This window comes from Garra rufa, chromosome 12 (assembly GCF_049309525.1).
Source record: "Garra rufa chromosome 12, GarRuf1.0, whole genome shotgun sequence".
NCBI classification, from domain to species: Eukaryota; Metazoa; Chordata; class Actinopteri; order Cypriniformes; family Cyprinidae; genus Garra; species Garra rufa.
In genome coordinates, this window is record NC_133372.1 from 9133448 (window position 1) to 9160454 (window position 27007).

Here is a 27007-nt window from a genome sequence, read left to right on the forward strand (position 1 = left end):
GCAGTAAATGGTAAAACTGTTTGCACTACAAACCAGTGTGTTTATAATTAAAATAATATGCTAAAAAACATCAGTTTGCAATATCAAGCAGCAAAACGAGCCGTTTTGTAAAGCTAAAAATAGCTGGAAGCAATGACACTGGAAGCCAGACCCATTCAATTACAAATGGCCGCTCCTGCTCATAGTGGAATATAAGGTGGATAAAAGATAGCGACTAGAACTTCTGAAATGTAGTTTTACAAAGAAAAATTGTAATAAAAAGTGATATTATTTTAAATCAAAAATGCAAGAGAGACAACAGTAAGTGCCAAATTAACTTTTTAATGACACAAAGACAGACACACATTTCAGTCAGGAATTGTGGCTTTCTGTGCAAACAGCAAAAGTGTGCTTTTAATGCTGATACAGGCCCCCTTCCATTTGGCAAAAACAATTACTGTAGTTTCCAAGAAACACTACACCTGCACCACTATTTAGCAGCAAACTGGTTCACACACACCCAAGCACTTACATTTCACATACTTCAGCAACTAACTTACTTTATCTTTCACAAAACACATACAAAGTCGGTGAGATTCATCTAGTGCACACAGTGCTCTTTAGTCCTGCGCATTGCATTTACTCAGAAAGTCACAAGATTTCCAATATGGATGAGTTACTTCATTTGACACTATTAGACATATTCAACTTGACAAAAAAGGTGATGAAAGCATCAGGACAAAGATCTTAAAAAAACAGTCTTAACAAAACAAAGAAACAGCTTATTGGTTTGAGATTATTGCACATAAATAGAGCTAAAAATGAAAAGAAAGAGCTGAACAGAAACAGAACAACACAGATAAACAAAAAGCACATATAAAAGTTCAATTCAATACTCTAAAACTGAAATGCATCAAAACATTAAAATATTAGAATTAAAATAATGTCATCTTTATTAAAATATTAAAACTAAATAATAAATATTATCTCAACCTAAATCTGAATTTCTATTCACATATTACCTATCGCTGAGTATTAGCTACATAAAAGCCTATATTTGTAGGTCATACTTAAAACAAATGTGTTCATTCACCTACAAACAGATGTTTCTCAGTAAAACGCGAGTGTCATGTGTATGACCTCCCATTTTAAAGAATAAACTGGCAGTAGACATGGCCATTTATTGCAACTTCCCCAAGTCTTCAGATCCTCTGAGGCTTTCTTCCTCCAGTTTTAACTGGTTTTAGATCAGAGCTGCTGTTGTGGCAGCTGTAGAATGCTACAGTTTCCTTTTTATTAGTCACTGGGTGAGATGCCGTCATAACTTGTGACTCCAGAGTGCTTCAAAGCTCAATGATGCATCCATCAGTCTGACATCCAGTAGTCCTCAGATCATCACAGTTGTCTATGTGGTTATACAGTCTTTGTTCACTTTTAAAACAAGTTTTTCATGTATTATACCACCATTTTGTGTGTAGTCATCACAGTGCTGTTACTTGCGGGATCTCAGTACTGCTCCAGGACTCCAGGATGAGGCAGGCGCTCTGCCGAGATTTTTGTAACGCTGGCGAAGCACAAAGTCAAAATTGGCAGTGGTGCACATGGCATAGAACACGTTGGCTTTGTCTGGGATCAGCAACTCTGATACAAAAAAATGGCAGTGATTAATTGAGTGCTGAATACATCAGTTTTAAAAAAAGCATATGCTACACATAAGTCAAAAGCTAGGACACGCTGAACTTATGTATGTAATGATCATAAAAAAAAACCTTGTGCTTACACCTAAATACTTAAAGGAACACTCCACTTTTTTTGGAAATAGGCTCATTCTCCAGCTCCCCCTGAGGTAATAAGTTGATTTTTACCGTTTTGAAATCCATTCAGCCGTTCTCCTGTTCTGGCAATATCACTTTTAGCATAGCTTAGCATAGATCATTGAATCCTATTAGACCAATAGCATCGCGTTCAAAAATGACCAACGAGTTTCCATATTTGTCGTATTTACAACTTGACTCTTCTGTAGTTATATTGTGTACTAAGACCGGTGGAAATGCAAAGCTGCGAGTTTCTAGGCTGATAAGATTAGGAACTACACCCCCATTCCAGCGTAATAGTCAAGGAAGTTTGCTGTCGTAATATGGCCGAAGCAGGCGGAGTATTATCAGAAATGAGTTCCCAGCTAGTTTAGCATTTGCACATGTGCTGCGTGGTATTACTGCTCCTGCTTCGGCCATATTACGGCAGCAAACTTCCTTGACTATTACGCCGGAATGGGAGTGTAGTTCCTAATCTTATCAGCCTAGAAAATTGAAGCTTTGCATTTCCACCGGTCTTGGTACACGATATAACTACAGATACTCATTGGTCATTTTTGAACGCGATGCTATTGGTCTAATAGGATTCAATGATCTATGCTAAGCTATGCTAAAAGTGATATCGCCAGAACAGGAGAACGACTGAATGGATTTCAAAACGGTAAAACTCAACTTATTAACTCGGGGGGAGTTGGAGAATGAGCCTATTTCCAAAAAAAGTGGAGTGTTCCTTTAACATCTATGGAAGCCCATTTTAGCCACTGAATAAAAAATAAAAAAAGGTTACTGTTGACTTCTCACAATTCTGACTTTTTTTCCTCAGAATTGCGTGCTGCAAACTCGCCTTTTTTCTCAGAATTGTGAGATATAAACTCGCAAATTGCGAGTTATAATGTCAGAATTCCGAGAAATAAACTCGCAGTTCTGACAAATGAAGTCAGAATTGTGTGATATAAACGTACAATTCTGTGAACATATCAGTTTTTTTCTCCTCAGGACTGGACTTTATAACTCGCAATTTAAGAAAAAAAGTCGCAATTGCGAGAAAAAGTCAAGATTGCGAGATACAAAGTTGCAATTGCGAGAAAAGTCCGAATTGCAAGTTTATATCTCACAATTCTGACTTTATTTCTCACAATTGTGAGTTTATATCCCACAATTCTGATTTTATATCTAGCAATTCTGACTTTATAACTCAAAATTGTGCATTTATATCTCACAGTTCTGAGAAAAAAAGTCAGAATTGCGAATTATGATGCAATTCTGAGAAAAAAGTCAGAATTGTGAGGTAAAAACTTGCAATTGAAAGAAAAAAAGTCAAAATTGCGAGACACAAAGTCGCAATTGTGAGAAAAAGTTAAAATAATAATAAAATAATAAAAGATAAAAAGCCTTTTTATTTTTTATTCAGTGGCAGAAACAGGCTTCAATAAAAATCAGCTTCCATAAACATAATTTTCGTAAATTAAATAAAGCTGAATTAAAATATAATGTTAATATTAAAAAAAAACTTAAATGAAAACTGTTGCAAATAAGTGAAATAAAGTTGTTTATGTATTAAAATGACTAAAACTGAAATAAAATAAATAAAAGGTACACACACACACACACACACACACACACACATATATATATATATAATAAATTAATAAATACAATCTATATAAATATTAACAAATACTTTTTAATAGTATATACAGTCAAACCAAATCTTCTCACATTATCACAGCTTATTTGCTATAGTTTAAAAAATGGTAATAAAATATGACAAGAACTCAAGAGTACTTTATTTTGCTATCCTCGCTTACATAAATGAACTAGTGTCTTGCACCCACTAGTAAAAAAAAAAATCAAAAATTATATCTGATGTCTGAAAGATTTTTTATTTGACTGTACATAATACTAAAACAGCATTTGAAATTAGCTTTGAGTTTCAGTGTTTATTTAAGGTCACACATATGATGAAGAAGCTCACCTTTGTCATTAGAAAGCACTTGTGTGAGACTAAAATCTTGGCAGTTCATCTCCTCCAAGTTGTGTTTCTCCAGAGCTCTCTGAATCACCTGAGCTGTCTTGTCCTGACTGGTTATCTAAAAAGATAATTATTAATTATTAAGAGATAATAAGGTTTCAGATATGCTAAGGTTGACAACTTAATAAAAAAACAAAACAAAGACAACTTACATAAGGCCAACTTACCAAAATACTTTTATAAACGTTTCCGTTGCTGCCGAATTCCACGCTGACTCTGACAATACAAGAATCGGCGACCTGCTTGTTGTACATGGGATGCTTGAGAGAAGGAGAGGATGATGAAGATGATGCTGATGAAATAGGAGAGGGGCTGTCAGGGTTCAGGGCAGACAGATCCGCCTGTAGGCATCTTCGAAAGGAGCCGGGCGGCGTTGGAGAGGAGGTGGGTGTGTCTACTGAGATGTCCTGACAGGATACAGACGCTGACTGTGAATGAGGGAATGGAGGAAGACTGTTTACATCAACAAATCTAATTATCTGTAAAAGGTCTAAGAGGATGACACAGGTTTTTCACATATAATTTGTGACTCTAGACCACAAAACTAGTCATAAGGGTACATTTTTTGGAAGTAGAATGTTTACATCATCTCCAAGCTGAATAAATAAGCTTTCCATTGATGTATGGTTTGGCCGAGATGCAACTGTTTGAAAATCTGGAATCTGAGGGTGAAAAAAAAAAAATCTAAATATTGACTAAATTGCCTTTAAAGTTGGGCAAATGAAGTTAGCAATGCATATTACTAATCAAAAATTAAGTTTTGATATATTTATGGTAGGAAATTTACAAAATATCTTCATGGAACATTCACTTCATGGCATTTTTGACCCATGCAATGTATTTTTTGACTATTGCTACAAAATACCCATGCTACTTAAGACTGGTTTTGTGGTCCAGGGTCACATTTAAGTGGCAACTGACAATATGAAGTGTATCAGATAGCTATCGTTCATAAGTATCTTAAGTATAGTATATATATCTTACAAGTATTTGTCTTCTTGGTCTTCAGCAACACAGATTGTAAGCGATAAATACTTTGGTACATGATGTGTCGAATGTAAAACATCACAGGCTGCCGGTATTGTTATCTAATACATTATGTTCTATCAACTTCACTGAAGCTCTATGTTGATAGTGTAAACATGAACTACTTTGTGACTGCAAGGTTAGGGCGAAAGACGTCACAAACACCTGAATGGATTTCACTGACCTAAAGGCCACAGAATACACATATGGTCAAAATAAGTTTTGAGATAATATTAGACCTGTCAGATTTTGGCTTACTGATTTAGTACAATTAATTACAAATAAATAATGCAATAAAATTAAATTTCCTGACCCGCATGCACTGAAAGACACTGAAAACACAACAAGACATCACGCAAGAGCTAAAGACATCCGACTGACGCATGTGTACATCTTCAGTGTAACTTTAGTATTATTTATATACCATTATAGTATTTAATACTATAGTATTTATTACTATTTTATTTGACTTTAATGTTTAGTATTTTCAGTTATATTTTAATTTTAGTTTAAGTTTTACTCATTTAGTTTTTGTCATTTTCGTGATTTGAAAAAAATTATTTCTGTTCAGTTTTATTTTAGTTTCAGTACTTAATAGTATCATGAACAAATTAGGTTTTTCATCAAATATTTAATCAGTTTCAATATAATTTCAATTTAAAATATTTTCAAATATTTAAAATAAATATATATTTAAATAAAATAAAAGCTTCATTTCAATTAATAAAAACAATTTATTAACTAAACAGTTTTAGTAATCTGAATAAATATTTTAATTGATTGACAGCCTAAAGCTACATTAAAATAACAAAATCTAGTAGTATATAGAGTAAATGAGGGAGTAAATAACAAAAGTCTGCAGATCTGGTCTACCTGTGCTTTGTATCTAAGTGGTGAGAGATTGGGGCTACTGAGATCTTCCATCTCTGAGCCACTGGAACCAGAGGATGATACACTGATCTGATCAGCAGTCTTCTTGGAGAAGTTCTCACTGCCAGACAGCAACCTGCAATGAGCCGAAGAGAAACATATGTCACAAGAAAACAAGATAGCAAAACATCTTTTTACTTTTAGAATAGTCAGAGTTCACAAAATGAGCTGAAACTGCATCTAATAGGAATAAAAACACTCACGAGGTCAGTTTCTTTGTGATGAGTCGGTGGCTCCGGGGATTGGGAGAGCTGGGACAGGGGTCAACCGGTGGCTCTAGTTCTCTTGACAACTCATAGCTAATGAGAAAAAAGACTGACAGTTGGTATCTAAATATCTGAGATGCTGACCTTCTGAAGTACTCAAAGTACCACTGCCTAGAATTAAAAGTCACTTAATCTCAACTAACATTCTTTGCAAGAAATTGATCACAATGAAAGCAATCACCAAAATCTAAAGAGGTGTCTTACCTCTTCTGATCTGAAAGAGGTATGCCGCTGTTGATCCAGGAAATGATGCGAGTATGTGACTGGAGATTGTACTGAGCACATGACGCCTGCAGCTGTCTGATCTGAGACAGAATCTCAAACTCCTGATCACAAACAGGAATGAAGAAACACACATTAACACTCTTGACACACTATAAAACCTTCTTTGCATTAAAACAATATGTAAGATAATTGTACTTACTTTTCTACGCTTCTCAAAGTTGACGAGACCTCCCTATAAACACAAAGAAGAGAGTTTATCATTTGAACAAAAAATATCAGTATGGGAACTGAAAAATGACTATGTACTGTATGTGACATGAATTAAGGTCAGAAAAAAATCTCACCTCTACATTATCACTTAATGCTGTATCCAACATGGTAAGAACGGTCAGGTAAGTGCCCAGGTACGGCACCTCGCCGCTGGAGGGGGTCTGTCAGAACAAACAAACTTGTCAGACAAAAACAGAGTAGGGTACAACAGGACTAAAGGTGCCCAGGGGTAAAAGGCTCCTTTGATTTTATTTTCCTCTAAACCACTAGATGGCAGAAAAACAAGCTGTAGCACTTTCCAAAACATCCGCTTTTCAAGATACACATGCAATTTTGGCTGATGCTTGATTCTGTGCTTACTTGATCCAATATTTAATGTTCTTAAAAATGTAGATTTAAGTAGCAAATGAGAATTGCAAAAAATCTTGAATATATCTTTGAGACAAAGGTCTTCCTAATGATTTTCAGTTTTGTTTAAGATAATTAAAGCAACAATTTTTAAATAACGAAAGAATATGTAAAAGTATGGTATTTGGGGTAAAAAGCACCCCTGCTGTTGGGGCTTAAAGGCACAATGATGAACATGATAATTAATAGATGGCTGACTTTTCCATTTGTTGACATGACATTGTTAGATTCAGATGGTAAATATCATATATTATGTTGGGTGTCCATCTTAAAGGTAATCACCATGTTTATATTAAAACCATAATATTTAAAAACATGCTATTAATCATACATAATAAAATATCATTTGTTGTTACTACTGTAAATTCTAAATTCTATTTTAAATTACTATGGCATCTCTTTCAATGCTTTCAGAATCTTTACATTTTAAAATGATTTTGTTTCTGTATTTTAAAATATGTTTTATGTTAACATTTTACTATATTATTTACTGAACAAAAAATTATTATTTCATTTATCAAAATAAGCAGAAAATAGTACAAACTTTGCTAAAGTGACTGTTTTGAACATGTATTAACTATTTTAATTATTTAAAAAACATTATTTTTATCAATACTGTGTGCCTTTTACCTGTGTGTGGGGTAAAAGGCCCCCCTTGCCACCTCACACATTTATAAAAAAATTTTTAACAAAATAAACGACTTGTATTATTTATTTTCACACAAAATCTGTTGCTCCATAAATGTTCAATATAAACGTAAACATTTTTCTGCAATCATACACTTTGGGCACAGTGAAAAGCACATTTTATTTTTTTAGGGTGTTGTTGTACCCTACCAGTTTAGGGTTTGACGAGATTTTTTAATGTTTTTGTCTCTTATGCTCACCAAGGCTGCATTTACTTGATAAACTGTAGTATAAACAGTGTAATATTATTACAATTTAAACAACCTTTTTTCTATTTTAATATATTTTTTAAATGTAATATGTGCCAAAGTTGAACTTACAGCATCATTACTTCAGTCTTCAGTGTCACATAATCCTTCAGAACATATTCTAATATGCTGATTTTGTGCTCAAAAAACATTGTTTCTTATTATTATCAATGTTTGTGAAAATTTGAGAATTTTTTCATGATTCTTTGATGAACAATCTTAAAAAATAGCATTTATTTGTAATAGAAATTTTTGGTAACTTTTGGTATTTTCTGGTTAATTTAAGGCATCCTTGCTTAATAAAAGTATTAATTTCCCAAACTTTTTTTTAAAAAGTTGTATATTTTAATTTCAACACGCAAATCTGCACACATGCTTCAATGAAATGCTTCCTCTTAAAAAGGAACACTCCACTTTTTTTGGAAATAGGCTCATTCTCCAACTCCCCCCGAGTTAATAAATTGAGTTTTACCGTTTTGAAATCCATTCAGCCGTTCTCCTGTTCTGGTGATATCACTTTTAGCATAGCTTAGCATAGATCATTGAATCCTATTAGACCAATAGCATCGCATTCAAAAATGACCAACGAGTTTCCATATTTGTCCTATTTAAAACTTGACTCTTCTGTAGTTATATCATGTACTAAGACCGGTGGAAATGCAAAGCTTCAATTTTCTAGGCTGATAAGATTAGGAATTACACTCCCATTCCGGGGAAATAGTCAAGGAAGTTTGCTGCCGTAATATGGCCGAAGCAGGAGCAGTAATACCACGCAGCACATGTGCAAATGCTTAACTAGCTGGGAACTCATTTCTGATAATACTCCGCCTGCTTCGTCCATATTACGGCAGCAAACTTCCTTGATTATTACGCCGGAATGGAAGTGTAGTTCCTAATCTTATCAGCCTAGAAACTCACAGCTTTGCATTTCCACTGGTCTTAGTACACGATATAACTACAGAAGAGTCAAGTTTTAAATACAACAAATATGGAAACTCGTTGGTCATTTTTGAACGCGATGCTATTGGTCTAATAGGATTCAATGATCTATGGATTTCAAAACAGTAAAAATCAACTTATTAACTCGGGGGGAGTTGGAGAATGAGCCTATTTCCAAAAAAAGTGGAGTGTTCCTTTAAAGCACACACTTCTTTTCCCCACAGCTAAGAGTGATTTACGCTGAGTATCAATATCTCAGAGGAACACGCTGTTGACGCAGCTTTTCTGGTGATACATGCAACTCCGTTACACTGTGTCGACTAGCATTATGGTAATACCCTTTCGGGTCTTTTAATTAATGAGTTGGCAGATTCAGATTTAGACAGATTTTCATATCGAAAAAAAACCTACTCAAGTCAAACTAGAGCAGCCAGTAAATGAGCCGGCGCAAATGCATACTTCCCAAAAAGGGTAGTTATTTCCCAGAACCAATGGCTTGATAATATTTTTAAAAGCAACTTATGCCAATGGCCTTAAATGAGACAAATGTCTTAGCCTTGCTATTACGAAAAATACTAGTGAATCTTACCATGTGCTTAGATGTAGGACTAAGTCTGGGAGACTTTGGAGCGGTGTGAGTGTCTACCTCAGCTGCCTGGTTTCCTTCCTAAATAAATCACATAAACAAAAACAAAAAAAAGATATCAGGACATTTGGCATACAATATGATTAAAAACAGCATTAGATACACTAAAACAACTGGCCTAGAGAAACAATCACATAAATCACTTTAGAAAACATTCTAAATCAATCTCTCACACCCAAAGAAATCCCACAATTCAAGATAAGCAGTTACTTAACAGAACATGATAAATATTGAGGCCAAAGAGGAGTAGGAAAGACTATTATGAGCCAGCACAGATTAAAACAATGAATGTTTTGTTGTTATACACTAGACACTAAACACTGCAGAACATTATGGGATGTTGTGCCTCCATAATGGTTTCCCTGCCAACAAGATGATTCTGCACTTTTTTAACCTCATTTTCGTTTATCTCTAATGATTACTGTGTGTATGTGAGCCAGAGTGAAACAGGGTGTGGAAAGTATTGAATGTTGCCTGGTAGATAGTATAAAGGGCATAAAAGGAGCCATGGGATGAGATGATGTCATTATCTTATCAGAGATTCAATACTGCTATCAGCTTTTACACATAATGTTAAATCATTCGAGGCATCTGTTTGCACAAGTGTTAGATTGTGATGGAAGTCTTAAAAGTGACAGTAAATACATTTATAATGTTATAAAGTTACAATGTAAAATTTTAGATTAGGATAGACACCAGGTTTAAAACAGGCAGATCTGTGAAAATTACCTCTACAAGGATCTCTCGATTGACCAGCACGCAGTTCTCATCAGGAAATGTGTCGCACAGGTGATCGAAGGCCGCCATACTCTCCCTGAAATGACACATTTTATCCGTTTAAATTTAATACCATGTGTTGTGCAGATTTAATATGTGCACTTAATATTGCACAACAGGTTTAGCAACTATTCGTGTCAGGATCAGAAAACACTACCTGCTGATTGCCGCCCAGGTTTTCTTTAGCCGGTAAACAGCATTGGACTGAAGAGCAGATAAGATGGCTCTTAGAGAGGAGAAGTTTCTTAACTGATGGCACTCCTGTAATACAAATAATAATGAAAAACAAATCAGCTTAAAATAGTACAAAATATAAGTCTTGGGCTTCTACATTAGATCAAATATGTACCAACACAGAGTAATACAAATATCTTTAAAACTGATTAAGTAGTTAATCTTAAACATGTCAACAGCTAACCATCTTAACTTGCTCAGCAAAACTGTTTGTAGAATGTTTCTTTTTAGTTGACCTAAAACAAAATAGTGCTCCTTGTGACCGTGCTGAGAACTGCAGAAGTGCAACTCATACTTCCATTATGAAAGGAGAAGCTCAATTCCAGAATGAAAATTTCCTGATAATTTACTCACCCCCATGTCATCCAAGATGGATGGCCAATGGGTTGAAAGTCTAAACTGCAGTTTCAATGCAGCTTTAATAGGCTCAAAATGAAGATCAATCCTCAAAGCTGAGGATTAAGAATCTTATCTAGCAAAGCAATTGGTCATTTTCATCAAATAATACAAATTTATATACTTTTTAAACCACAAATGCTTGTCTCGCATTAGCTCTGTGATGTCTTTATGTCATTGCGTAATCATGTTGGAAAAGTCATGCAAAGTTAGTTCTTCATCTGTGTACTTCGGTTAAAAAAAGATAAAGCAGGGTGACGTTGTTTTACCTTTTTTTGTAAATAGCGTTTGACTTTCTTTTTACTCTTGCTTGTCGTGCTAGTGCAAGACGAGCATTTGTGGATAAAAAGCATTTAAATTTGTATTTTCCTTATATATAAATGATCGTTTCGCTAGACAAGACCCTTATTTCTCGGCTGGGATTGTGGGGAGCCCTTTAAAGCTACACTGAAACTCCAATTTGGACCTTCAACCTATTGGCCACCATTGAAGTCCACTACATTGAGGAAAATCCTAGAATGTTTTCCTCAAAAACCTTAAAGAAGTTCACTTCCAGAACAAAAATTTACAGATAATGTACTCACCCCCTTGTCATCCAAGATGTTCATGTCTTTCTTTCTTCAGTCGTAAAGAAATTAGGTTTTTTGAGGAAAAGATTTCAGGATTTCTCTCCATATAGAGGACTTCTATGGTGCCCCCGGATTTGAACTTCCAAAGTGCAGTTTAAATGCAGCTTCAAAGAGCTCTACACGATCCCAGCTAAGGAAGAAGGGTCTTTTCTAGTGAAACAATTGGTTATTTTCTAAAAAAAAAAAAAAAAAAAGACATTTATATACTTTTAACCTCAAATGCTGTGTATTCTGGTTAAAGACAGTTAGAGTATGTTGAAAAACTCCCATCTCATTTTCTCCTCTAACCTACATTGCTGCAGAAGTATCAACACCGTGTTTACAAAGTGAACATGCAAAGAAGAACTAAAACAGCGATGTAGGGTTAATTTATAGTTGATGAAGCAAATGAAATGGGAGTTTTTTTGACATAACCTTACTGTCACTAAACGGAATACACAGTTAACACAGAGCTAGACAAGACGAGCTTTTGAGGTTAAAAGGTATATAAATTGTATTTTTTGTTTTTTAAATAACTGATTTTTTGCTAGATAAGACCCTTATCCCTATACCGCTAAGAAAGAGCCCGTTGAAGATGCATTTAAACTGCATTTTGAAATTTCAAACTCGGGGGCACCATAGAAGCCTATCATATGGAGAGAAATCCTGAAATGTTTTCCTCAAAAAACACTATTTCTTTACATGAACATCTTGGATGACAAGGGGGTGAGTAAATTATCTGTCAATTTTTGTTCTGGAAGTGAACTTCTCCTTTAATTTCTTTTTGACTGAAGAAAGAAAGACATAAACATCTTGGATGACATGGGGGTGAGTAAATTATCAGGAAATTTTTGTTCTGAAAGTGAACTACTCATTGAACTGTGCTGTGACACATTTTAAAAAACCAATTTGCTTTCACAGACTTGCCTACAGTATGTTTCAGGACTTATACACACCTGAGCCACAGAGATCCACTTCTCAATAATCTTTGCTCTGTGCGCAGCACTGCTATGAGTGCAGGATGGGGAACCGGGAGGTGATGTGGAAGGAGGGCACAGCAGAGAGGTGATAACACAGTTTGTGACGGCATTAAACTGGGCAATGGTGGCACGGACCGTGGGCGCTAGATTCCGATTTTCTTTCTTGTCCCTTTGAGACCAAATGCAGCCGAGGCAATGAAATGGAACCACTTTGACAAAGAGCTCCTGATAAAGAAACACAAGCAGATGAATAAAAGCAGCACTAACCAGCCACAAAGCCACAGTATGTAAATCTTTACACCTACAGCGTCTAATAGCGTGAGCTGCTCAGCAATATCTCTTGCAGGGAAGGCCAATACATCCCCCAGCTCTTCTATGTCCTGTCTTTCCATGGTGTCTTCAGTTGCCTGATTCTCTACAGCAGCTGCGCTAGCTTCTGCTGATGTATCTGCGTGCTTGTCTGTTGAGTCATAAGTTAATGAGCATTGGCTTTTTGGTGTGTATTTGTGTAAGAAAGCTACATTTCAGTTACATTTGGCTTGCCTTCAGTCTGAAATTTTCTGAGAAGCGTATCGGCTTGATGAACCAGCCGTCTGAAACAAAGGCGATGACGCAGATGAACACAGAGCAACCGAAGAGCCTGGTGATCTGGAGAGTCCCGAAGATCCTCTTGATACTCGTCTAACCACAGCCGAATCAGACAGGGCAGAGAACTGCACACACACACACACACACACACACACACACAAAAAACACACATAAATACACTATTTGTCAGCATTGCTTTAGACTAATTAATGAAGCTTTGGGAATAAAATGAGTAATCAAGATGAGTAACCAGTTTCACTTCACTAATAATAGATAATGATTGCACTGGACAACCAGTTTAGTTCATTCTAAAAACAACATTTGACCACAGAATATCACAATTGACCAATCAGACACATTGATTTAACTCACCTCCTGACACAGACGCTGTTGTCCAGATTGGTGACCATGTCCTCTCTAAAGAGACAAGTAAGTTTAAAGTTAATATTCAAAACATTCCTGGGCTAAAGACCTTCAAACGAAGCTTTAGGATTATGAACACTGACACAAATGTGTCACAAGTGCTTTCAAGCTCTCTTACTTTTATTTATGCTTAAACAAAACACAAAGGACTCCCATGGTTTAACAAAAGCGTGACTCTGACATGAGACAAGTCAAGTGAAACCTGTTCTACACTGTGAGGTGTTCTCCTCCATTCCATTGCGTCACTGATTTGTGTGCTGTGACAATGGACCGTCATAATTCCATACCAATCAAAGGTGTCTCTGGGAAATACTCTGAAATTTGGGCTTCCCCCTTCATTTGATTATTCAGTCATTAAGCCTTGTAGAATGTATGCTGTGTATATTCCCTCATGTCTAATTAATGAGGGATGGCTTTGTTTGAAACGGAAGTCAGTCAATATCTTTATGAAGGTACTTGACAAGGAAAATGACAAGCCAGCAATACATATAACGTCATGTGTAATGTGCTACAACATTCCAAATTGGACATTTATTCCTTCCGCCAACAGATAAGGTACAGGTTTGTGGTATATAACCCTGGGTATGACGGGATGTTATGGAAACATTAAATTCAGAGGTACCTTGACACCATCCTTCCCCCATTCAGGTTTTGGAAACAACCCATATCAGTTACTACAGAAAACTTTAAAAACATGACTAGCTACAGTTATTATATAAGGCAACATGAGATCTAAATTTTGGTTCATTCCTCATACAACTGTATGGTATTAGACATAGTATTAGAACACGAGTTCAACACATTTATGGTTCTTATTGGAGCATGACAACCCTAGCTGCTGTTCAATTTTACTGTATGGAAAATAGAAGCTTAAACATTCTGCTAAATCTATTTTAGTGTTTCAAATGAAAAAAAAAAAAAAAAAAAAACGTGTAAATTATATTAAAAATAACACTACTAATTAAAAATTTTTTAATGCTTTTTTTAAAGAAGTCTCTTCTGCTCACCAAGCCTGCATTTATTTGATCCAAAGTCCAGCAAAAACAGTACAATTTTGAAATTGTTTTGCTATTTAAAATATCTGTTTTCTATTTGAATATATTTTAAAATGTAATTTATTCAAAGCTGAATTTTTAGCATCATTACTCCAGTCACGTGATCCTTTAGAAATCATTCTATTATTCTAATTTGCTCTTCAAAAAACTATTATTGTGTTGAAAACAATTTTTTCAGGTTTCTTTGGTGAAAAGAAATTTCAAAAGAAAAGCATTTACCTGAAATATAATTTTTTTTTAACATTATAAATGTCTTTATCAATTTAAAGCATCCTTGCTAAATAAAATGTTAAAATTCTATAATCCCTGCTGTACTTTGGATCAAATAAATGCAGGCTTAGTGAGCGGAAGAGACTTCTTTAAAAAAAAAATTTGACTGGTACTGTACACACACATATATACACATATATATATATATTGGAGTAAAATTTTTATGAAATAAGTGCTTTAGGCTCACCAAGGCTGCATTTATTTGATCAAAAATACAGTAAAAAATGACATATTTTGAAATAATTTTAGAATTTAAAATAACTATTTTCTATGTGAATCTACTTTAAAATGTAATTTATTCCTGTGATGCAAAGCTGAATTTTCAGCATCATTACTCCAGTCTTCAGTGTCACATGATCCTTCAGGGATCATTCTAATATGCTGATTTGGTGCTTAATACTTTTGTGGAAACCATGATGCATTTTCTCAGTTTCCTCATTTATGCTTACCTTTGAAACAGGAGTTCGATGAGAGCATTTGTGCAAGTAAAGGCTCTGTAGGTGGAAAGAAAGATTTGCATGTATTCTGGGTCAGGGCACTCCGGGTTCACCAATTCTGTGACAAGACGCTCCAGAGTGGCTGCTTTAAGCCTGCGGACCTTTAGCGTGCGATACTGCATGAAGCCAAAGGCAGAAGAGTTCTCAGCAGCATCAGGTGGGGGCTGGATGGGTTCTCGGTGAAGAGTTACGCCATAAACGGCCCCGTCTTCCACCTCCTCTCCCCACTCCTGCACCGGGTCCTGGACAAACAGATCATCAGGTTATACATGTTGAACTTGCAGCTGACAAATGGAAAAATACTGTAAAGCTGGATACTATTAAGCAAACACAGAGCTGTTAGGATTCTATTTACAGTTCCCGATTATACCATAGCATTTCATGAGAATTTAGAAAAACATAAATGGCAGTGGATTTGCAGTGGATTTGGCTTCTGCTGTTAACAGCACTGAAATGTAGGTCTTCGACTTACAAAAAAAGAAAAAACAATAAGGCACTGACGACATTTCACTTGTCCAGGAAGAAATATACAAAACAGGAGTTCTTTGCAAAATACAGGCAAATCGTTATCCAAATTACAAGTGAGGAGGAGTGAATATATTTCATCTTCACTGGCTTGCGAAGACTACACATTGTACATTACATTTACGCTCTCTGCAGATACTTTTTCAACAAAATCATGTAGAATACAAAGTTCAAATCATGTTATAACCAAACATTTTTACAGTGCCAAAAATAATAACACCCCTCTTTAATGATGGGTACACAAGAAGACCTGTCATTTTAATTTTAGGGAAAGAAGAAATGTCATTTAAGGTCTTTCATTGTGGAAAACCACAACTAGCTGACAACGAAAATACTCTGGACTTTCTTTACAAAAGTCCTCTTTGGTGGTAAAATGAAGCCATGGTTATTTGCATAGCAAATGCCATATCCCACAATGAAAACAGCTGTGGGCGAATAAAAAAAACACCCTGATAATTTTAAACAAAGATAGACTGTGTAACACACTGGAGTAAATTAAGTCCAGAGTTTTCCTTCCAGGGAAAACAAGGCTGTTGTTGAGCCGGTTGTTGATTAATTCAGATGTGACCAATATTAGATGAGCTCAGGACATATTAGCATACTGTCGTGTCATCTGTTACTGATTCTTGAGACACGGGATGTCCAACTATTTATATGGCATTAGTTTAAAAAAAGAAGCAACAATTATGGATTTCTACTAGAATTTTTAACACAAAATTTGTTTGTTTCTGAATAATAAAAAAAAGAAAAATAGCTATAAAATCACATATGCTTTTTACTTTATGTAAAACAAAATAATTAGTAGTAATAAACAACCATTCGGAAAATTAGGTCCATTTTTTTAAGAAATTAGTACTTTTATGCAGAAAGGATGCATTGCAATAAGTAGAAGTCAAGATTTAAACACATTTATAATGTTACAAAAGATTATGTTTGTAATAAACACTGTTCTTTTGAACTTTTAATTCATCAATAGCACATTTTCATCATTAATAATAAGAAGAAATATTTCTTGAGCACCAAATCAGCACATAAGAACTATTCTGAAGGATGACGTGACACTTAAGACTAGAGTAATAATGCTGAAAATTTAGCATCTGATCACAGGAATAAATTACATTTAAAATATTCAGTATCGGAATAAAAAGTTTTAAATCGTAATAATATTCAACAACATGCTGTTGTACTGCTTCCATGAATTTTTTTGAGTACAAAATACATCTTTAAACATAACAAAAACTTACTGACCCCAAACTTTTGAATGACAAAACTACTGAACTATTAAAGAAAAATGATTTGTTTGTTTTTTTTAAAGCAGCACTTCTATTATAAATAAATGTCCTGTATGTCATTTTTTAAAATGAAGATAATGTAGATAATTTCCCTTATTTTAAGTGGGACCTATTAGCATAGCAACGCCAGAAAATATGTTGCTGAATTAAAAACACTTGTGACATGCCAAATATGTGAGCTGTCAAGTCTCGTGGTGAACATCAAAACAATCACAGCTCTGCCCTGTTTTGTTCTAAGCCTTCAAATCACAGAATATACTCTACATAATATGCAAACCATACTTTTGGAAAAGTTGGTACCTCCAAGTAAACTAAGGGCAGTCTATGCCTCTAACAAATCATCTGCTGTGAAAATCACAAGTGCATTCTTCCCAGAAAAACCAGTCAAGCAAAACAGAGAGCTTTCCAAGCCACAGCCCTGTGTCTGCTGCTCTAAAACTGTGCCATGGAACAAAACACAGGGAATGATGGGGGGAGGAAAAGCTGAAACTAATTACAGGTTAACTGTGAAACAGGACACTGTAAATGTCTCCAATCAACAGGTGGGTCTGAGAACAAACACAAAAATCAGTTCTTTTGTCAGACTCCCGAGGGAAAAGTGAAGCGCACCGCACCCTCTCCTGGGCACGTATTACATGTAACCCTGGTCAAGAGCTGATTAAACGCTTTCCTGAAGCCAATATCACGTCTAATTGTAAACCCTTTGAGGTTTTTGTGACAGTATTGTGATGTCCGGAAAAGAAAGAACAGGAAATACTGCATTTTCTAAAGCATTACAGTGCGGAGAAACAATAACACTGCGCCTCGAAACACCTTGTACAACAACAAATCGCGTTTCCAAATCAAATATTTGCTTTTTCTCTAGTCTTATTTCTAAATAAATATTAAACAGAATTAACATCCTTGATGAAAACACATGATCAAGTAAGCGACTTACCATCGTGAACTCAAATTTTCCCATGTTTCCAGCTCTCTAGTTCTTCAGCAGTATGATCAAGTAGTGTAATAAATCCATCAGCGCAGCAAAAACGTTGTAAACTATATTAACGTTACTTAGTCAGCTAATGTCGAACTTGACTGTCATGTCTAGAGAGCTGCTGGAAATGGATAACTTTGCGAAGTGAGGTTTAATTAAGAACTCCAGTGAGGATAAAGTCAACGTAACGTTACTGTACATTTCATAGAGTACTGTTTATTGTCATCAAATATACAACGCTCTAGTGGAAAATTAAATCCGTGACTTGAGAAAATTATTATATCTATGATTATGTCTGTCTTTTAGCTGTCCATATAGCTCACAGCTCACCTGTCAAGCGCTTTAAACGAATGGGTTGGTCTTCCTACGTAGGCAATTACGTCGGGAATGACGAACGCGGCGCCTCATTAATATTAATTAGAACGTTCGCTGATTCATACTATGGAGAAGGCTTGATTTTTGAATATTAAGTACGTTGCGTGAAACGCCTCGGGAAGTTTACCAAACAACTTCGCATCGCTTGCTCTGAGCCTTGGTCATAGTAAGATTCATAACGTTTGGAAGTGTGGAAATCAACGTTACTTCATTTTAAATAGAAAATTAAGATTAAGACTGAAATATTTTAACTTACCATCTACTTCAGAGAGTTCTTGGTATAAAAATGTAAGCAAAATACAAGAAAAAGATTTAGGGGAATGCACTTTTTGCACTTGCGTCATGGTTTGATCAGTTACCCGGCCATATTGGAGATAACTGATATAACAAAAGGTTATTTATGCCTATGGAAAAAACATGTGGAAGCTGCTAAACCATGTAGAGAAGGACTTAATAAGCAGGAAAGGGTGCAATATTTTGGCAAACTAAAGTTAATAGGTGGTAAAGATATGTACAAGCAGTTTTAAGCAAGCTATTAGCCTAATATTTTACCTACCTGACCGGAAATGATAAGAACAAACTCGAATGTTGTCAAGATCCTTGCTCTGAAAATCCTGGTTCAGTTTGGCCAACCACAAAGGCCTTTTGTACTATTTTTTGCACTCTTTTCCTTGATTAGTTATAACTTTTGGCAGCCTATAGCACTGTAAATGTTTTTTCCCGGTCTGACCGATTAGTAAAGCCCAAAACATGACAATAATTGACCATTTTCAGCAGCTATAATCAGCAAAATATATGAGTTTCGTTCGATTCAGTGGCATTGTTTACATTCAGTGCCATCAATACGGCCGATTGATGATGGGTCGTGAACACTATATCCAAAATCAAAAGCAGCAACTAATATAAACTAATTGAGACTAATAGACTTACAGTGCCTTGCAAAAGTATTCATACCCCTTACTTTTTGTCACATTTTGTTTGTTGCAGCATTATGTTAACTGCTTTAAATTAGTTTTTCTAGTCTGCACCGATAGCCGTGTGGTTAGCGCGCCGACATATAGCGCTGTTGTGCTCCGAATCCTGACTCGAGGGCCTTTCCCGATCCCGCCCCCTATCTCTCTCCCACTTCGCTTCCTGTCCTATCTGATCTGTCCTATCACAATAAAAGCAAAAAGGCCAAAAAATAAATCTAAAAAAAAAAAAAAGTTTTTCCCCACATCAATTTACACTCCATACACCATAATAATGACAAAGCAAAAACCAGATTTGCTAATTTTACAAATTTATTAAATATAAAACACTGAAATAAGTACATTGCATAAGTATTCATACCCTTAACTCAGTACATAGTTGAAGCACCTTTACAGCCTCAAGTCTTTTTGGGTATGATGTGACAAGCTTTGCACATCTGCATTTGGCAATTATCTGCCATTCTTTGCCTCACCTTTTCACCTCTCAAGCTCTGTCAGCTTGGATGGGGGCTGGCAGACATTTTCTAGAGTCCTAGTTGTTCCAAACGTCTTCCATTATGGATAATGGAGGCTAAATGCTTCTGTGAACCTTCAATGCAGCAGATTTTTTTCTGAACTCTTCCCTAGATCATTGCCTTAACGCAAGACTGTCACTGAGCTCTACAGGCAGTTATCTTGACCTCAGGACTTGGTTTTTGCTCTGATATGCATTTTCAGCTGTTAGACCTTTTCTGAGAGGTGTGTGCCTTTCTAAATCATACTCATTCAAATGAATTTGCCACAGTTTAACCCCTTAAGCTCTGCGGCTATTTGGGGGATTTCCGCCTGCATTTGGCCTACCTAAATTCAAATGGTTCCCCTATACACATACAATGGAGGAAATTTAAAAAAATGGTTTCATTGTATAGAAAACCTTTTAAACTACATAATATCAGTGTAATTATTTATAAATAACATTATATAGGTTTCAAATATTACAATAAAAACAAAAAAAACATAGGCGCTTTTTGATTTTTTTTTTCAAAAGTTTTTTTTTAAAGTCTGTAACTCAGGATTTAGGTGTCTCAGTTCTTTGCAAATTGTTTTGTTTGATTCCACTAGGTCTCAGGATATACCAGAAAAAAGATTTTTTCATATAACAGTTTCTAATAGAAAGTTATTGAATTATAACCGAAGGGAGTCGCATTGCCCCTTTTCCCCCTATTTCCCCACTTTTTCCCCCCTAAAAGTATACTTCTGTTTCTTAGCAAAAACAGGTTTTATAAAGCATATTACCCCTTAGAATACTATTTTACTATGTACCATAGCACTTTTCATGATTATTGACTGAATTATGTTTCATTTTTATGTTTGCCTGTGTATTTACTGAAACACCTACTGTACTTTATTGTCAATATTCAATATACACTCAATACATAGCTTAGCAGATTGTTTTGGTGTCCTTTACGTTTCAAAGTAATTATAGGAATAAAACAAACCTGAATAGAAGCGCTGTTATACTTATAGACGCGCTTATGAGCCGCGGATCCTCTGCTCTCCATGGAAACGGCCCGTTATTTATTCATTTAGCGTCTATTTTTGATAATGGAGACCGCTATATTCCTCTGAGACATTATATCTACACTCAAAGAGTCCAAAAACTACATATCCCACAATTCCCCGAACCGTCGAAGCATCTTGTGTGACCCGGAACCTCTCCATGACACTTCTTCTTCTACGCGCTGGATATGCGTCTGTGTCATCGTTCACAGCTTTGTTCAGCACAGCGGGCGGCCGGAGAGTGTAATCTGATCTACTGAGACGCTCTGAGCGCGGCCGCAGACACACACGCAGCTGCTTGAGCGGCTCAGAGCGCACACACATAAGAGCGCAACTGGATGGAAAAGCGCGTCTGGCAAAACAACGGATTTCTCAGCAATGAAGCAACGCAGAAACGTGAGAATGGTCTCGTTTGAAAGAAGAGATCCTAATCTAAAAGATAAAATGGCTTTTTGTTTAGTTTGTGGCTATTTGCGGCTAACTGAAGCAGTAGAATATGGAGGAAAGTTATAGAATATGTCATTTTACTCTTGAGGTAATATTCTGACATCGCGATTCGATTGAAGATTATTTGATCTCTGTTTATCACACAATAAAATGATTATATGGTATATATTATATTAAGATTATATGGTCAGAATCTTGAGAAAGAGAGCTTTCTTGTGATATATGACTTGTCTGTTTTGAGAAAAATATAAGAAATACACATTCTTTGTAATAATTCTTCATAATCGTTAGGCGGAAATTTGTGTTTGGAACAACATAAATTCTAAGCATAATTTTACTACTTTATGAATCATAAAACTAGAAGTTATGGTATTCCTAGTAAAGGGGAGACTCTAAGCTTTCAAATGAGATCATTTATGGGCTGATACTATATGAGGAAGGTCATGTAAATGAAGCAGCAACATTTTGAAACAATTTTGAAACACTTTTTATTATATTCTGACATCGCGATTCAATTGAAGATTATTCGATCTGTGTTTGTCACACAATAAAATGATTTATATGGTCAGATTCTTGAGAATAAGAGCTTTCTTGTGATATATGACTTGTCTGTTTTGAGAAAAATATAAGAAAAACACATTCTTTGTAAGAATTCTTCACAATTGTTAGGCGGAAATTTGTGTGTGGAACAACATAAATTCTAAGCATAATTTTACTACTTTATGAATCATAAAACTAGAAGTTATGGTATTCCTCGTAAAGAGGAGACTCTAAGCTTTCAAATGAGACCATATTTGGGCTGATACTATATGAGGAAGGTCATGTAAATGAAGCAGCAACATTTTGAAACACTTTTCCGCAGAGTTTAAGAGGTTAACTCCACTCGAAGTGTAGTAACATCTAGAAGCAATATGTATGCTCCTGAGCTAAATTTCGAGTGTCCCAGAAAAGGGTATGAATACTTATGCAACGGGATCTTTTCAGTTTTTTTATTTTTAATAAATTTGCAAAAATGTTAAAAACCTATTTTTTGCTTAGCCATTATAGAGTAGGTAGATTGATGTGGGGAAAAAAGTAATTTAAAGTAGTTTAACATAAGGCAGCAACATAACACAATCTGAAAAAAATGAAGGGGTATGAATAATTTAGCAAGGCACTGTATATAAGTAACATGCAGCATAATTCAGAATCTTAAATATTTTTCTATTAAATTTTACATCATGATGTTTCTTTGTTTATGTCAAGTTTAAATCGCATCGTGTTGATCCACTGGCAAGTACAACTGCAGACTATTTTATCCAGGAAAAGTACAAATGACTCAGACGGCACTACGCAGATCTTTAAATGAATAATAGTGAACATTGTATGAAATGCCTATTTACAAAGCCCATACACGCACTCTCTATATATGATACAATGAGCGGTTTGTTGGTTTCTGGGTATAGAGAGTTCATTAATGTCTTTCTGTTCTCTCTGACGAAAATCTGTGAATGTGCAATGGCATCCCAGCACAACACCCCACGCTCACAGAGACACTACAACATAACAATAAGTGACGCACACTACTGAACTCTTACTGAGAGACCACAATCATCACGATCAAGGTATTTATGCACATCCACGAACAATACAACTTATTACTGAGACAGAGATCACATGCTGATGTGTGTGCATTCACACTCCAACAAACATCTCTTGTACTTCATTTTAAATCAAATTCACTGGTGCACTGGTAAGTATTAACACCTGGTTGAATAGCTAACACCGCCAAAAAAACCTTACATGCCAGCAATGTTAAAATACTTCTCATTATTGACATGCTTAGTAACATTCTTGTCAAGTAACACCCTTGAAGTAGATACATTTTTAACATTTTAACAATTTTTAACCTCTCAGCATGTAGTGAGATACCTAAACCACCTTTTCCCCTTAACCCATAATTTTACTTTTGTTGTTAAGACAACATACACTAATATGCAAATTTTGGGGGGCTGGTAATATTTGACATGTATTTGATCAAAATACAGTAAAACAGTAATATTGCTATTTATTCCTGTAATGCAAATCATCATTACTCTAGTCTTTAGAAATAATTTTAATATATATATATATATATTTTTTTTTTGGAAAGAAATCATAGAAATTTAGCAAGACTGCTTAAAATTGATCAAAAGTGATGATATAGACATTTATAATGTTTCAAAAGATTTCTATTTCAGATAAATGCTGTTCTTCTCACTTTTCTATTCATCAAAGAAACCTAAACAAATTCTGCTTAGCTGTTTTCAATATAATTATAATATTGACAACATAATAATAATAAAAATGTTTTTCAGAATGATTTTGAAGGATCATGTGACTGGAGTAATGATGCTAAAAATTCAGCTTTGAAATCACAGGAATAAATTAAATTTTAAAATATATTCAAATAGAAAACAGTTATTTTAAATAGTAAAAATATTTCAAAATTTGACTGTTTTTGCTGGACTTCGGATCAAATAAATGCAGGATTGGTGAGCAGAAGAAACTTCTTTAAAAAACATTAAAAATCGTACTGTTCAAAAACTTTTGACTGGTAGTGTACATTTTATCAAGATTATAAAGAGAAAACTTTTGTAACATTATACACTATAGCATTCAAAGCTTAGCGGTCAGTATTTGTTTTTTTAATAAATTATAGAAATGAATTCTTTTATTTAGCAAGGATGCTTTAAATTGATCAAAAGTGATGATAAAGACATTTATAATGTTACAAAAGATGTCTATTTCAGATAAATGCTGTTCTTCTCACTTTTCTATTCATCAAAGAAACCTGAAAAAAATCTGCTTAGCTGTTTTCAACATAATTATAATATTGACAACATAGTAATAATAAAAATATGTTTAGAATGATTTTTGAAGGATCATGTGACTGGAGTATTGATGCTAAAAATTCAGCTTTGAAATCACAGGAATAAATTACATTTTAAAATATATTCAAATAGAAAACAGTTATTTTAAATAGTAAAAATATTTCAAATTTTGACTGTTTTTGCTGGACTTCGGATCAAATAAATGCAGGATTGGTGAGCAGAAGAAACTTCTTTAAAAAACATTAAAAATCGTACTGTTCAAAAACTTTTGACTGGTAGTGTACATTTTATCAAGATTATAAAGAGAAAACTTTTGTAACATTATACACTATAGCATTCAAAGCTTGGCGGTCAGTATTGGTTTTTTAATAAATTATAGAAATGAATTCTTTTATTTAGCAAGGATGCTTTAAATTGATCAAAAGTGATGATAAAGACATTTATAATGTTACAAAAGATGTCTATTTCAGATAAATGCTGTTCTTCTCACTTTTCTATTCATCAAAAAAACCTGAAAAAAATCTGCTTAGCTGTTTTCAACATAATTATAATATTGACAACATAGTAATGATAAAAATATGTTTAGAATGATTTTTGAAGGATCATGTGACTGGAGTAATGATGCTAAAAATTCAGCTTTGAAATCACAGGAATAAATTACATTTTAAAATATATTCAAATAGAAAACAGTTATTTTAAATAGTAAAAATATTTCAAATTTTGACTGTTTTTGCTGGACTTAGGATCAAATAAATGCAGGATTAGTGAGCAGAAAAAACTTCTTTAAAAAAACATTAAAAATGGTACTGTTCAAAAACTTTTGACTGGTAGTGTACATTTTATCAAGATTATAAAGAGAAAGCTTTTGTAACATTATAAATGTCTTCCCTGTCACTTTTAATCAACTGAATGTGTCCTTGCTTAATATTCATTTCTTAAAAATCTTAAAGTTTGAACGGTTGCGTAAACTCAATCTCTGGACTATATTTCATATATTGCAATCAACAAATATATATTAGAGGATTTGAAGTGATAGATATACTCTTGGCTGTTTTACTGTTGTTCTGTCCAAGCTCAATTCTAGCCAGCTCTGGATGGTTATACTTTATACAGCCTATTTTGTAAGCTGCTTTGCATTGAAGAGCATACTAAATGAATAAATGCAAATGTAATTGTCAATAGCGCACCATCAGCACTGACCTCACTGCGTTCCTCAAGGTCCAGCAGATGGAAGCTCCTGAGCCAAACGCCGGGCTCCTCGTCCATCTGTACATCCACATGATGCCCAGTCTGCCACAGCAGATGCCTCATTCGTCCCAGTCGTGCCCGCAGACCTTTCTCTCCCCCAGACACCACCAGAGAGGACCTCATCCTTTACCCAAATCACACACCAGCTTCCTCCATGACCAGCAGATACATGTCAGCCATGTTAGTTGGCTTCAACAAGCATTCATTAACAGAAGTGTGGAGCTTCTACTAATAACTAATTCTGCATTAACTAAATAATAACTAACTAAACAATTAAATAACTGAAATAAATCAATCAATACATACATACAAACATATGCTGGTCATTTTAGGTTGTAACAATGTTTGAAATATATACACATTTTAAGTTTTGTTGTTGTTGTGAAATCTCTTAATTAAGTAAAATTACCTGTAAATGTAATAATTCTAAGAAGGTGAATTTTTATTAAAAAGAGACTGTGGTCTACCAACAGTTTATAGTCTTCCAAAGTTTTTATTTTATTCAACTTCTTCCAAAAGCAAAAGATTTGTTAATTTTAGTTAAAGTTTTTGTCATTTAAAAAAAAAAAAAAAAGAAGTCTCTTCTGCTCATCAAGCCTGCATTTATTTGATCCAAAGTACAGCAAAAACAGTACAATTTTTAAATATTTTTTACTATAAAACAACTGTTTTCTATTTGAATATATTTTAAAATGTCATTTATTCCTGTGATTTCAAAGCTGAATTTTTAGCATTATTACTCCAGTCTTTAGTGTCACATAATCCTTCAGAAATCATTCTAATATTCTGACCTGCTGCTCAAAAAACATTTATTATTGTTGAAAACAGCTGAGTAGAATTTGTCAAGTTTTTTCGATGAATAGAAAGTTCAGAAGAACAGCATTTATCTAAAATATAAATCTTTTGTAACATTATAAATGTTTTTATTGTCACTTTTGACCTTGCTAAATTAAAATTTTTATTTCTTTATTTTTTTTTTCTCAAAAAGTAAAAAACAATTATACTGACTCCAAGCTTTTGAATGGTTTAGTGTATAATGCTGCAAAAGCTTTTTATTTCAGATAAATGCTAAACTTTGGATCTTTCTATTTCTATCAAAGAATATTAAATATTGATAATAAAAAAAAATTCTTGAACAGCAAATCAGAATATTAGATGTGACACTGAAGACTGGAGTAATGATACTGAAAATTTAGCTTTGGATCACATCTCATATATTGATATAGAAAGCAGCTATTTTGAATAGTAAAAAATACAATATTACTGCTTCTGCTGTATTTTGAATCAAATAAATGCAGGCTTGGTGAATAGAAGAGAATTCTTAAAAAAAAACAAAAAAACATTACAATTCTTTCTGTTCAAAAACTTATGACTGGTAGTGTACATTTTAAATTAATTTTAATATTAGCTTGTTATTTTAGTACATTAAATGAAACTAAATTAAAGTGAAATATTACCCTGGCAACTAGCTAAAATAAAAATGT

At 34.4% G+C, this 27007-nt stretch overlaps 1 protein-coding gene across 1 annotated transcript; it reads right to left on the minus strand.

Annotated features, from left to right (window-relative positions):
• Nucleotides 1–301: 301 nt before the first annotated feature.
• rgl3a (ral guanine nucleotide dissociation stimulator-like 3a) lies at nt 302–25667 on the minus strand. The gene is made up of 17 exons (XM_073851952.1): nt 25476–25667; nt 15251–15540; nt 13426–13470; nt 13009–13178; nt 12771–12925; nt 12442–12690; nt 10405–10508; nt 10200–10284; nt 9414–9491; nt 6617–6703; nt 6472–6504; nt 6252–6373; nt 5985–6080; nt 5725–5857; nt 3993–4253; nt 3769–3883; nt 302–1620 (listed from the first exon to the last, which is right to left on the minus strand). The coding sequence occupies exons 1-17, from the start codon at nt 25644–25646 to the stop codon at nt 1472–1474; spliced, it is 2343 nt and encodes a 780-aa protein (XP_073708053.1). The 5' UTR covers nt 25647–25667; the 3' UTR covers nt 302–1471.
• Between the last annotated feature and the right edge of the window lie 1340 nt (nt 25668–27007).

Coding starts and splice junctions, on each gene's coding strand:
- rgl3a (XM_073851952.1), bottom strand. CDS start 25,646: ATGAGGTCCTCTCTGGTGGTGTCTGGGGGAGAGAAAGGTCTGCGGGCA. Junction 13,471..15,250: donor ATCGAACTCCTGTTTCAAAG/GTAAGCATAAAT, acceptor TTGTCTCTTTAG/AGAGGACATGGTCACCAATC. Junction 10,285..10,404: donor ACCTGGGCGGCAATCAGCAG/GTAGTGTTTTCT, acceptor GTGTCATTTCAG/GGAGAGTATGGCGGCCTTCG.